This window comes from Papaver somniferum, chromosome 4, assembly GCF_003573695.1.
Source record: "Papaver somniferum cultivar HN1 chromosome 4, ASM357369v1, whole genome shotgun sequence".
Classification (NCBI taxonomy): domain Eukaryota; kingdom Viridiplantae; phylum Streptophyta; class Magnoliopsida; order Ranunculales; family Papaveraceae; genus Papaver; species Papaver somniferum.
This window is the reverse complement of record NC_039361.1, coordinates 28680825-28694787: the sequence shown is the minus strand read 5'-3', so window position 1 is coordinate 28694787 and position 13963 is coordinate 28680825. Positions and strand designations below refer to the sequence as shown.

Below are 13963 nucleotides of genomic sequence, written 5' to 3'. Positions count from 1 at the left end.
GAACGTGAGAGAGTTCGCTAGCTGGGTTGGGTTGGGTCGGGTACCGGTCTCATCAGTAGCAGAGAACGTTGGATATCTGGGCTTTATATTACATGGTTGGGGACAACTCCAATCTAAGAGGATGACATTATAATATCCGATACTTGGTAGTGATTAACTCCAAAGTTGAAATAAACTTTGCAGTTAGGTGTGCTCGGGTGGGAATAATCCAACGATTGATGACCTCTCTGGAAGCTGTTGCTGGATGACCACAATGGTACCCAATAAGAAACCCACCCGTAATGGCTAAATGGGGATAGCATCAGTGAGGGATCGGGTAATAACAGAAAAGAACGTAAAATAAAGCTTGAATGCAAAAATAAATATTGCATAATAATCATGCAAAGTAGGAACTTAAAAAAACTTTGTTGAGAAATAAAGAGCAGTAGTAAAAATCATAAATGAAAGCACAACTAACTAACTTTTCCTCGGTTGCATAAAGTGGAGTCAAAAAATCCCATTAAACGGCGACATAATGTAGTTGCTTAAAAGCTAACCATTATATCCATGTAGAGATAAACTCAATACTAAGTTAAAGCACAAGAAAAGAGACACTAGTGAAAGAACTTCCATTTCATTAATAAACTTTTCAAATTGGGGTCAAGGATGGGATATTTTGGATCCTTAGCTTTGAGTCTAAGATTACATATTTATAGGCTTGAGAGAGCACATCCTCAATGATCTGGAACTCCTCAAGGGAATATATTGACTTAATTAAGTACACTCTAGAGTACTCCTAGATACTCTAGAGTATTTCTAGACTTAGACTTATGATTGATACCCTTATATATTACCAGTCGTATGGGCTTAAAATAGCATATGGTATCACACAAGAATGTGATCCACAAATGACCATTTAACATTGTCAAATAATTTTTCAGAGTCAACTTTGCGAAAAATACCAGGGACCTTGGATTTGATCTGGAATCCAAATATTCATTTCGAAATAAGATGAATTCCAAAACTTATCTTCCTTTCACAAAGGAAGACCGGTGGCTGGAGATTAATTTGTGAAATATAGTCTACAATCTCTTAGGAAAAACTTTAGAATGGCTTTGTAAATTGAACTAGTAAGATTTATGGATGTCAATTCCTTCACCTTTTCTACATACTCCTCTACGTAGATAAGAGGAAAATAATAGACTTTGATCTCCAATCAATCCACCCACTTCCCTCAAAAGATTTCACCACCTTGATAATATCACACTTCGTCAAATTCTAACAAACTATTAGGTTCAGGAGACCAGTCTTGACCTAATTTATTTGACAATTCAAATAGAGTAAGTTACCCGAAATTTACACAGTGTTAATAGGGTACACGTTTATTGGAAAGGATATACTAAAATCAGGGTACTAGAATCCATATAGAATATGGTATTTTTTTGGTTTGTTTTATATGGTTTTTGTAACCTCCACGATAAGATGGTACCCATTGACAATGCTGAAATTTATTTCGTAGAATTCCCTTAGTGAGTAGATATCTGATTATTATGCTGAGTTTTGGCGAGTTCCAAGTTTAAACTCACTGATGAAAAAATGGCTACACTGATACAAGAAAATAGTCTCACAAACTCTCTGTGGGACCCATGCACATTGATATAGGTAAATGATAAAGCGACTTTCAACAATATATATAACTATTCAACTAAAGACGGATATGAACGGATGATGAAGCAAGATTCACCGGCTCTAGAAAGGGGATTAAAAATACGTCTGGAGGAGGTTTATTCTCAAAAAGGCACAACAATTTTCCTTACTAGTTTTTCATAATGTGGTCCACATGATTGACATTCTCAACAAGAAAGAATGCAACATTCAAACTATCCATTGCTGTCTATGCACATGTGTAATTGAGAATGTAAATCATATCATGTTACATTGTAACTTTTCAGTTGTTGTATGGAACTATTTTGTATCTAGAATGAATATCATTTAGACTCATAAGACAGCAGTTCAGTAAAAAAGCTTTCTTCTCTCATTTCTCAGTCGTTCACCGAAAAAAAAAAAAATCTTCTTCACCGGAAACATCTCCGGCTCGGATATAGTCCTCTTTGGGCCGGATCTGAGTGGAATTTTCTTTCCCTTTTTCTGTTTTAAGTTAGATCTTTGTTCTTATCTAGTTTTTATTATGGTTTTTTCTTATTTTTGGTGTTTTTATCTCGTCTATTAGAGAGGTTTATCTCGGTTTTAGTGGTCGTTCTTGTGTTTCATGGATTTTAAGATCACTTGGGATGTTTTTCAACGATGAAAACTTCATCATTATCAGCTCCGACGACGAAATCTTTACCGGAACCTTCATCATCTTTTTTTTTTTTTTGTGAAATAGGTGATTCATTAAATAAAAAACAAATTGTACAAAGATTACAAATTACAGATGGTTCTAAGCCTGGGAAAAGCTTAGAAACAAATTGGACTCATCACACAAGCAACCAAATTCAAGGTGGCTTCCATAAAAATAGATTATCCCAACTGGACATCCAACTGCTAAAAGGGACTTCATACTTAGGGTTAAAAGTCCTCACCCAAGAGAAGATTGATGCTTAAATAGTACAAGCCAGCGCATGAGGAGATTGGGACTTATCAGGAAAAAAAATCCTATTGTACTGTTCTTTCCATACCTTCCATAATGTCGCATGAAGCATCATCTTCCATATTGCAGCACCCATATTATTAAATCTCATTGTTGACCATATCATCTATTTATCCAGCGACGGAATCTTCATGAATGATGCTTTTAACGACGAAATCTCTATCATAAGTTTTAAGAAATTTGAGCAAATAACTCAAACTTTTGGAGCACATCTTTACGAAGAAGAAAACAAACAAAATGGTTGGAATACACTTCCGAAAAAAACCATTCTTCTTCCGACTTGGTTGGTTTTACATTCATGCTTGTATTTTTTCTACACCGGTAATCCTTTTCTTTCTCTTATCGTATCTCTTAGTGTACGGCATGTCTATTTATATTTTTTTAACTTTGATTTTAAACCCAATATAACCTTGAATTTTCATTAATGAAAATATTCCTAAAAAAAAAGGGGTTCAGTAAAAATTTACATACCAGCATTCATATTATGGGAAGAAGATGGCAAATAGAGTATGGTCACTCGCAATAAATTGATGCTCTTTGGAAAGAGAGGAACACGAGAGTAGCAGCGCAATATATAAAATATAGGCAGAAAAAATGATCATCATGGAAGTCAAGCAAAGGATTTACCAGTGGGGGTCTCTTAAAAATTGGCTCGATAGTTATACATTTAGAGATTTAGACTAGTCATAAGTTGGGGGCTATCATGGATTGCAACTGATTGTTTTGGTTGTTGTATTTTAGCATGAAGTTCATGTCTCCTGGTTATCTTTTTTTCTCTCATTTTTCATTTCATTTCTAAAAGGATCCACACATTTTTATTTTCACACGTTGGACGTTATTTTTTTATAAAACCGGCAACGAGTATGAAGTTAATGTTTTGGGGATATGTTCTTTTTACAAAGCTCCACATACCTACCAAAAGTAAATGCATTTTGAAATATTAAACCTCTACATCTTCCAATTTTAATTTCAACAGTCGAATATCCGTTGGTTTTCAAGGGTTGATTTTCAAAGTAATAATTATGGAATATACTAATTTTTAGTAGAAGGTGGATCTTTGCAAGATGAACATATCTCCTAATTATTAACTTTAAATCCGTTATCGTTTAGATTTTATTAAAATAAATGGTGTACAAAATTTTTAAAATTGTGTCCCCAAATTTCAAGTAAAAAAAGCTCTGCAAATCGGGGGAAACTGAGTTAACTCAGTTTCGTTTGTCTTTCTTTTCTTTCAATCTTTTCTGAACTTACGATTAATTTTTATGATTTATGTTCATTTAGTTATCATGATCTAACATGTTCTTCTCTATTTCTGATCTTTATTTTTAGCACCTTGCATAATCCTTTGGTTTAATCCTCATATTTGTTATAATAACATAATCTTTTATATCTTTTTCAAAATCAGATGTTTCTATTATCCTGTTTTCAATTGTTCTTGTTTTACTATTAATCACTTATGAAGTTCTAATGTTTTTTGCAGGATCCCCTTGATTTTATTATGGATTCCAACCAGTTTTGGATCTTTGTGTCTTATATGTTTCTCTTGACAATTTTGTCAGATATGGTTGTATCGCCTACATCAATACAACTTCATCATGCATTTTTGCAGCAAAACAAAGTTTCATCATCAAGTATTTTTCAGTATGAGCATCATCATTACCTCCCAAATCAAGTTTGTGGATCCATAAATCATCAATACATGTACCTGAGTCAATACCCGATTCATTTTCAATTTCAAAAAACCATTTTCCTCTCATTAGTCTCCATGATTTTAGGAATATCCAGAATATTGTGGAATACATGCAACTGATATATAACAAATTAGATCATTTCCTTTCTTTGAATTATTCTTTGCCAGTTGTTAGTAAACAAAATATTCGTGTATATCCTTTCTTATTTTATTCTCATTATATAGGAAAGCATAAACCAAAACACATTACAGAAACCAAAAAACCTCCAGACCTTAAAAAGTTTTTTTTCTTGTGTTTTTGGATGGAGATGGCAAATAACAACGGCGTTACCAACATCACTGAGTAGATGAAGGATACTAAGATCACACGAGGAGCTATTGGTTCTACTAAAAATCTTAATGAAGCTGCAGGTGGTTGGTCATTCAGTTTGATTGGCTAGTTAATAACAAAGGGGACAGATATTGAAACCTCTGTTATTAAGGATGAGCTGAATGTATTATGGAGAAGCTACATGAAAATGGAGACAAAGTTTGTGGGAAAATACTTGTTTATTTTCAAGTTTGCTACCCGAAAAGATATGAAAGATGTGATGAAGAAATCCCCATGGATAGTCCTGAAAGATCTTCTGGCACTGCAGGAGTATACCACAACAATAGCATATAAAGATTATGATTTCATAAAGCAAGATTGGAATGTCCAGTTTAAGGGTTTACTACTAGAACATCATCATGAAGCAGTTATTATGAAGCAATTGAAGATCCGGGACAAAAAATATCTACAGAGCCAAAAAACGGTTGACCTTGCTCAGGAAATATGATCACTGCACGTGTGGAAATAGATCTGAAAAAACCACTTAAAAGAGGAGAATAGTGGAATTCTAACGCTGGAGAACCTGTTTGGATTCGTTATCACTGGGTTAAACAACCATACAACCTCTGTGGTGAATGTTATACTATTGACCATGATGTTGATTCCTGTGAGGTTGTTGCTGAGTTGTTGCGTGAGAGAGCTATGACCCAAGATGAATATGAAGAACACTGCATGGCAAAAAGCAAACTAGTTATTGCTAGCAATGTTGGTACTGTGGAAAATGAAGATGGGTTCATTCATGTCGAGAATGACGCTGAGTCTTTGGAAGAGGCAGAGGATCAAAGAATTACTAAGAGATCTAGAAACCAAGTTATACAAGATAATGGTTCCAACCCTTCCATTGAAGGTCCTATTCTTGCTAACCATGGAGGGACTAGTAATGATGATGCGACCCAAAATACTTATGCTGAACAAATTGATGAAGTTGAAATGGACACTCGAGAAATTTTTGTTGCTGACACAAAGATTGAATCCATGAAAAATCAAAGGAGCCTTCCAACTGAGGTAACTACTTATCGTTTTCATTTCTATTTTATTACTTCTAAGCATTCAATTGGTATATTTCCTTGTTCTTTTCATACTATTGATAATTGTTTAGTCTTGCATAGTGATTCCTTTTTAGAAATAACCATGAGAGTTTTAGCCTGGAACTGCCAAGGCTTCAATTGGTAAAACTATCAGAGACCATCTTATAGATTTAATCTATTGTTATGACCCTGATATTATTTCTATATCAGAAACCAAATTAGCTGATGATAAAATGAGGAAACTTATTAAACCTTTTAGGTATCCTAACAATAAACTCATATCTTCTATTGGTCGTGCTTGAGGCATAATACTTCTTTGGAAAGATGGCTTCCATTTTAAAATTGTAAACGCATAGTCCTGGATTATCAATTGTCAAGTGCAGAGTGATCCATCGAAGCCGGAATTCTTACTTACGTGCATGTATGGTTCTTCGTACACAAACAACAAGGAGATACAATGGAATTATATCAAGAGTTTAAGTGAAACTGTCCAGCAACCGTGGGTAATCATTGGGGATTTAAATCTAGTTTTCAAAGATGAAGACAGAATACATACTTCTAATACTCTCATGAGGAGCTCAAATAATTCTTCTACAGTTATTACTTCTTCACGAGACTCGTCTTATTTCAACTTAATATATGAGGCGGGTTTAGAGGATCTTGGATACACAGGTAGATCCTTTACTTGGTCAAGCAATGTTCATGGTACGGGAGTCAGGAGATCGAGGATTGACATAGCCTTAATTAATGGGGAATCTATCATTCATTATCCAGATGCAAAGTTTATTCATCTTCCACGGTTAGGGTCAGATCACTGTCCAATCATGTTGGATTCTTCATCTTCTAATGGTGATAATAAAAGAAATTGGAAGTATTTCTAATGTTATGAGAAGGATAACACTCTAAAGAATGAAGTTGTTGCTGCTTGGGGATAACCAGTTAATGGGTCTCATGCTTTCAAATTTTCTAAAAAACTCATTACTACAAGAAAGTATGTTTCAAAATGGAATCGAGAGAAGTTTGGGAACATCCATAACAACATTGCCTTACTGCACCAATAACTGGAGGCAGTTCAAGCAAGTAATCTAAACTAGAATACCAATTTTCAAGTTCAAGAAGTAGAAAATCAGATAGAGCATTGGCATCAAATTCAAAGCGAGTTTTGGGGACAAAAGGATAGAGATGAATATTTTCTTGAAATGGATAGAAACACTAAATATCATCATGCGAACGCTAATAGAAGACGTTCAAGAAAGAACATTGCAGCGCTAAAAGATGACAATGGGAACTGGTGCACTACTAGGAATGATCTTAAAGAACTCCTTAACGATTACAGTAAACTCCATACCACCACCTCTCCAGAAAATAATGAGAACATTCTACAGTGTATTCCCAAAGTAATCACAGCAGAAGAAAACATTGAACTAACGCGAGTTCCAGATGATGCAGAAATCCTTAAAGCTCTCAAGGATATGAAACCCTGGAAAGTACCAGGTCCGGATGGATTCCCACCCGGATTTTTTAAATCTCATTGGGAGATTGTTGGTCAGGATTTGATTGATATGGTGAAGCAGTTATTTTGAACTGGGTACATCCTCAAAAGTCTAAATGCCACAAATCTTACTCTTATACCAAAAAAAAAAAACAAGAAGTTCTCAGCTGACCTTCGTCCTATAACACTATGCAATACCTCTTATAAACTCATCTCCAAGATTTTATCTACAAGAATGAAGAACGTCATGAAGAAAGTTATCTCTCCTCTACAAGCAGGCATATGTTCCGGGGCGACAAATATCTGATAACATTCATCTTACACAAGAAATTGTTCACACTATGAACAATAAAAAAGAGACATCAAAACATTTGGCATTGAAGCTTGACATGTCAAAAGCATTCGATAGGATCGAATGGTCCTTTCTTATGGATGTTATGTCACAGATGGGGTTTAGCCAAGAGTGGTGTAATATAATAATGTAATGCATTAGCACCACTCAAATATCCATTCTTCTCAATGTTTGTCCTTTTCGTGCTTATAAGCCAACTCGAGGAGTTAAACAAGGCGATCCGTTATCACCATATTTTTTCATCATTGTCATGGAAGCTTTCTCTCGACAATTAATTCATGCGGACCAGAATAACAAAATACAAGGTATAAAAATATCAGCTGGTGCTCCCTCTATCTCCCACTTATTCTTTACGGACGACTGCCTGCTGTTTATAAATGCTGACATGCATAATGTAAACAATCTGCTTGACATTATTAAAGAATTTGGTGAAGCTTATGGTTAATCAGTAAACTTTAACAAATCAAGTGTCTACTACAGCGTGCATGTTCCACAGAGATTCTACATATTTCTCCAAGAAGGTTGAAGGTCCCAAAAATGAAATCCAATGAAAGGTATTTAGGTCTGCTATTGCTTATTGGTAAGAAAAAGATTGATTGTTTCGCAGGATTGGTTGACAGAGTAAAGGGAAGACTCTCAAAGTGGAATGGGGATTCTATATCTCAGAGTTGCAAATCCTTAATGATAAGGACCGTAACCAATACTATACCATCATATACCATGAGCTTCCTTCAACAACCATGTGATACAATCAAACAAATTGATACATTACAAAGGGATTTCTGGTGGGGATTTACTGAAAAAAGAGGTACTTATATCACTTCTTGGAAAAAAATAGGTTTGTATAAGAATCTTGGAGGACAAGGATTTAGAGATTTGAAGACTCTTAATCAAGCTCTCCTGGTTCGTACAGTATGGTGAATGTGTAGTAATCCAGGTGAGGAATGGGTTAAATCCATCCAAGCCATACAGCATGATTCATGCAAGTTCTAAAACAAGATAACCATGGGCTTGGAAGGGAGTACAAAAACAAATTCCATTTATTAAAGCTAACAGTAGATGGAGATTTGGCAAAGGTGATAAAATCAAGATATGGCTTGTTGTATGGGTAACATGCATGAATGAACCACCAACTCCACAACAAGGGGTGACAAACAGTGAAGATTATATTTGGGTTCATGAGTTATTAGTTCAAGATGGAAAACAATGGAATGTATCACTTGTACACCAGCTATTTGAGCCAGATATTGCAAGTCTAATTTTGCATATGAGAATTTCTACAGTTGTTGAAGACAAGCTCGTGTGGACACTTACAAACATTGAAGGTTTTACATTGAAATCCGCATATAATAAACTTCATGAGCTCAGCCTGGGAGATATTGAAGTTTTATTAAACATTCAAAGCACATAAATAATTTGGAAGAAGTTCTGGGAGATTCAAACATGGACGAGAGTTAAACATTTCTGGTGGAAATGTCTTGCAGGTATCCTACCTACAAATGAAAGACTATCTAGATCATGCAGATACATCAGTCGATAATCTTCACTCTGCAACCAGCATTATGAAGATGTAATACATGTTTTATCCACATGTCCTTTTTCTAGAGCTGTTTGGATGCTCATTCCAGGCGGCCCATGTATTCCTTCAGGAAGTGACAGAAACATAGCAGATATCTTTGAACACTGGATGCAACTTAGTCGACAACACAGTATGCCGACAGGATGGTTAAATACTGCCATGATTGTTTCATGGTCTATCCGGAATGAAATATGCGAGGTTAAGTTTCAACAGAAGCAGGCCATTCCTCAGTCAGTTGCCAGAAAAGCTATCAACTTTGCAACCTACATAGAAAAGCTGAATGAAAAGCATGATCATAGATTAGTTGATGAATATCATACAATATCCTCTCCACATTGGAAACCACCTGCATCACCATTTTATGTCATAAACTGTGACGCTTATTATGATGTAATTTCTGGACTAACATGCATTGCTTTTGTCTTGCGTGATTTTGCAGGAAACTGGTAGGGATGCTCTACAAAATGCTATGCAGGAGTAAGGAGTTCCGAGCAAGCAGAATGTCTGGCGTTTCTTCAAGCTGTTAAATGGAGTAGTGAGATGCAACATACACATATAATACTGGAAACAAACCTGAAAGGGATTGAAAGCTTCATCAATAGCTCTGCACCAGTGATAGCCTGGGAAAACGAGGATATTTTGCTTGATTCCATTGATTGTCTTAAAAATATCCCGCAATGGGAGTGTCATTTTGTTCCTAGGAGTGGTAATAAACCTGCTGATAAGTTATCTAAATACAACAAGAAAAATGGAATCACTAGGGTATGGTTTGATAAACCCCCAAATATTATTGAGAGTCTTTTGTTGGCAGACAATGCAACAGTTTCAAGTTACTAATAATTCACATCTTTGGCAGCAAAAAAAAAGAAAGAAATGGTATACAAAATGTGAGATGATATGAAAATAAAAATTTATGTGGTTCCTCTCTCTTCGATAATTATGTGAATTTTTTTGTGGTAAAAGATAATCCAAGTTTGTTGCCTTTTGTTCCTTACTTCCACCCGAGCAGGTCCAAAGAACGATCTGGCAGACCATTGCCGGTGTCAAAAATTTATGCAATTACACTAATTTGGCACGAAGATGGTTCATTGAGGTGAAAGGGTTGCAACTAGAAACCAGAAACCAGAGCCCTTTTACAGTAGCAAGTACCGGGTCGGGCGGAGATAAACCGCGTAATGATCTTATCTCCAAAGATGCGGCGAAGTTTTTACACCGGCTGTCTGCAGGCCTAGACGCAACTTACCTATTGGTAAGAGTAATCCTTAACACATTCGGTTTCGTGTTGTGATGAACAGGGAGTGGAACACACTACTCTAGTAGGGTTTACGCATTCGCGACCGTTAGAGCAGCATATCCACTTTATCTCTGTCCAGAAGGAAGAGCAAGGGACACTTGCAGACCTGTCGGAGGATGGTTTTACATGTCGCATGCTGAAGGTATAGCCCCGAAAGAGTGTGATCCTGGACGAAGGCGAGCATACACCAGGACCGACATCCAGGCATATCTTAAGCCACCCCGGAGGGCGCAAGACGCCAGATGCATCAATAACGACGGTTGATAGGCATATCTTAAGCCACCCCGGAGGGCAAGACGCCAATGAAAGGGTTGCAACTATCACCCCCTAATTTTGTTAAAATAGTACTATCTCCGTCCCTAATTAGATGACCTAGTTAAAATTTACTGGTAAATTTAGAAATGATTTATCTCTCAAACTGTACAACGGATTTTCGTAAACTTTATATCGTCGGAAAGCATTTAAAACACTATCTAATGAATATAAATATGGCTATCAAATTTTACATATTTCTTATAATAATACTAATCTATCACTTCACTTATTTATGGTATAGTCATTTAATTAGGGACGGTATAGGTCATCTAATTAGGGACGGAGGGAGTAATTCTTATAAACGTGCTCTAGCTTTGTTTTGACCAGTACGTCCCAAATACTCCAAATTAGTCACGGGAACAGAAAATTAACTAGCTTTACCTTTTCTTAGCCTGGCGGCATCTTTTAGGTTTCTAACTTTTATTCATTTAGTTGTTATTTGATTTGAAAGAGTGGAAAATTTGGCATGGCGACGGATCTGCCAAATTTAGGGTAATGGATCCGACCACTTTTACCTTTTCCCAAATTTGACTAGGCGGACTTTAACATTGAACTTGTCGGCAGGCTATTAACCCTGCCTATTTAGATCAAGCACTACGAATGATGTTTTTCTCTACGAGTAGTATGCTGAAAAATTTTGATGGAGGCGTTTTTGAAGGGGACATGGGACCAACGATATGTTGACACGTGCACTTAATATTAATGAATTATGTTTCCAAAAATACCATCATCAATTAAGAAAACAGATTTTCTCTTCAAAAATACACTTCTTTTATGTTTTTGAAAACATATTTCATTAATATCAACTGCATGTGTCAACATATCATTGGTCCCCATACCCCTTCAAAAAACACTCCCATCAAAAAATTTCTCCCAGCACATCATGTAGCCTTTTAAGCCAACGCCATAGCTTTGTTTGCGGAAACTACAGATATCCAGTTTTCGTTCAAATAACTTTTGGGGACAAAAGTTTTTATATCTTGGCCATCCATAGATAGCCGAGGGCCAAAGTGGTTGCTTTGAAACTCTAGTCTGACTAAGCCAATGTGCACCATAGTGGTCATAAAGTTTACAAACACAACTATATATGCTTGGATTTATTTTATTTTTTAGCTGGCTGCGCCCACCATGCTAGATGCTCTTGACTATGTAGAAGATGAAGACCACAAGTTTCTTCTGTACCCACTAACCATTCTTTTCCCTTGCTGTCATTCTTATATTTGGATCGATCATTATTGATTGAAATTGTCGATCTTGTGGAACAGCTAGGGATATGGCAACAATGTCTATTGCTGCTGTTGAAGTGATCTCGAAGGAAACCATTAAACCCACAACTCCAACCCCATATCAAAGTAGAAACTTCAGTCTGTCACTTCTCGATCAATATTTTCCTCCGGTTTATGTACCAATCATACTTTTCTATCCCGCCGTTGCTAACAGTACTGGGAGTAAGCACCATGATGATCTTGACTTGCTTAAGAGGTCTCTTTCTGAAACGCTAGTTCACTTTTATCCAATGGCTGGCAGGACGGAAGACAACATGGTTGTCGACGGTAATGACGAAGGGATTGACTTTATCGAAGTGAAAATCAAAGGTAAAATGTGTGACTTCATGAAACCAGATGTAACCTTAAATCTGCTTCTTCCATCTGAAGTCGTTTCCACGAAATTTGTTAAGGATGCACAGGTGATTGTTCAAGTGAACATGTTTGATTGCGGTGGAACTGCCATTTGTTTGTGTATATCACACAAAATCGCAGATTTATGCACTATGAGTACATTCATTCGTAATTGGGCAGGCACCACAAACACCGCTCGTAATGGTGGCGCAACCACAAATCAGAATTTGCTTCCTTCTTTCGACTCCGCGTCTCTCTTCCCACCTAGTGAACAGTTGGTATCTCAAGTAGGTGTGCCACCCACTTCCGCTTCCTATCCCACAGAGGATAGCACGGGAGATAAAGTTGTCAGCAAAAGATTTGTGTTCGATGCTGTAAAGATAACATCTGTACGTGAAAAGCTACAAGTATTAATGCATGATAAATACAAATGCCGCAGGCCAACAAAGGTTGAGGTTGTTACCGCTTTGATATGGAAGGCAGCGATAATATCCACTCCGGCTGGTTCTTTGTCAGCAGTACACCATGCCGTGAACTACAGAAAAAGAATGGACCCGCCGTTACTTGATGTGTCATTTGGGAATCTCTGTGGGCTCGCTACAGTGGTATTACCAGCAACGACGGCGACAAAAAATACGGTCCTCAAGACAAGTAGTAGTATTAGTAGTGAGATTGAGGTGCAAGACGTACTTGACGATCAGTTAATTGAACTTGTAGCTCAGTTGAGAGGAGAAATAAATAAGGTAAAGGGCGATAATTGTTGCATGGAGAAAATGTTTCTAAGTTGTGTTAGTGCTTATGATGATTTCCTAGCCAAAAATAGTGACGTTGAAGTTAAAACTTTACCCTTGTTGATAACAAGCTGGTGCAAGTTCGGATTATATGATGCTGATTTTGGTTGGGGAAAGCCAATTTGGGTAACTACTAATCCCTTTATTGAGCCAAGCAAGAACATAATTTTCATGAATGATACGAAATGTGGTGAAGGAATAGAAATGTGGGCGAACTTTCTTGAGGATGATATGGTTAACTTCGAACTTAACCTAAGTGAAATACTTGAATTGTTTTGATTTTGCATATCTATTTGTGGTGATCATCTTAATTTTTACACTTTGGTCACTGGTTTTGTAAAAACTGAAATACTAAGAGCTTCCGGCATGACAAAGTGCACTATTATTAACCATCTTAAAATGGTAGATATCATAACAACCCAAAATCCAAAATGATAATACTGTGTGTCAACCACTTTGAAATACTTCAATCCAACATTTTCATTTGTTAGGCACCTGAGAGCATTAACGGTAGTGTACAAATACGGTTGATAAACTCTAAGCAAACTACCGCGTGATCCCTAAATTTGTGTCGGGCTATTTGAAGCCCAACATGCAACAGTAAATGATGAACGATTTTCTGGGACCAGTCTTTTTTGGGGTCATTGTTTTATAAGGCCATCTACCTACAATGATAAGGGATGTCCTAACCCTAATGATGCATAGTGAGTTTACTAATTTTCCCTTAACCTAATTAATATTAACCCTAACACTAAAACCCTACCTAATCGAGAAACCTAATCTAAAACATTAACCCTACCTTAA

The 13963-nt window shown here is 36.5% G+C and overlaps 2 protein-coding genes across 2 annotated transcripts; both read left to right on the top strand.

Moving 5' to 3' along the window:
• Nucleotides 1-3799: 3799 nt before the first annotated feature.
• On the top strand, nucleotides 3800-9988 carry LOC113273666. Its single transcript, XM_026523309.1, has 3 exons — nucleotides 3800-3837; nucleotides 4110-5694; nucleotides 9580-9988. The coding sequence occupies exons 2-3, from the start codon at nucleotides 5332-5334 to the stop codon at nucleotides 9619-9621; spliced, it is 405 nt and encodes a 134-aa protein (XP_026379094.1). The 5' UTR covers nucleotides 3800-3837; nucleotides 4110-5331; the 3' UTR covers nucleotides 9622-9988.
• Nucleotides 9989-11929: 1941 nt separating this feature from the next.
• On the top strand, nucleotides 11930-13596 carry LOC113273664 (salutaridinol 7-O-acetyltransferase-like). The gene has a single exon (XM_026523308.1). The coding sequence runs from the start codon at nucleotides 12023-12025 to the stop codon at nucleotides 13436-13438; it is 1416 nt and encodes a 471-aa protein (XP_026379093.1). The 5' UTR covers nucleotides 11930-12022; the 3' UTR covers nucleotides 13439-13596.
• Nucleotides 13597-13963: the final 367 nt, after the last annotated feature.

Bases quoted from the DNA above. Each gene is read 5' to 3' on its own strand.
- LOC113273666 (XM_026523309.1), top strand. From the start codon at position 5,332: ATGACCCAAGATGAATATGAAGAACACTGCATGGCAAAAAGCAAACTA. The intron at 5,695-9,579 runs GTAACTACTTAT...GTGATTTTGCAG, and splicing joins AAAGGAGCCTTCCAACTGAG to GAAACTGGTAGGGATGCTCT.
- LOC113273664 (XM_026523308.1), top strand. From the start codon at position 12,023: ATGGCAACAATGTCTATTGCTGCTGTTGAAGTGATCTCGAAGGAAACC.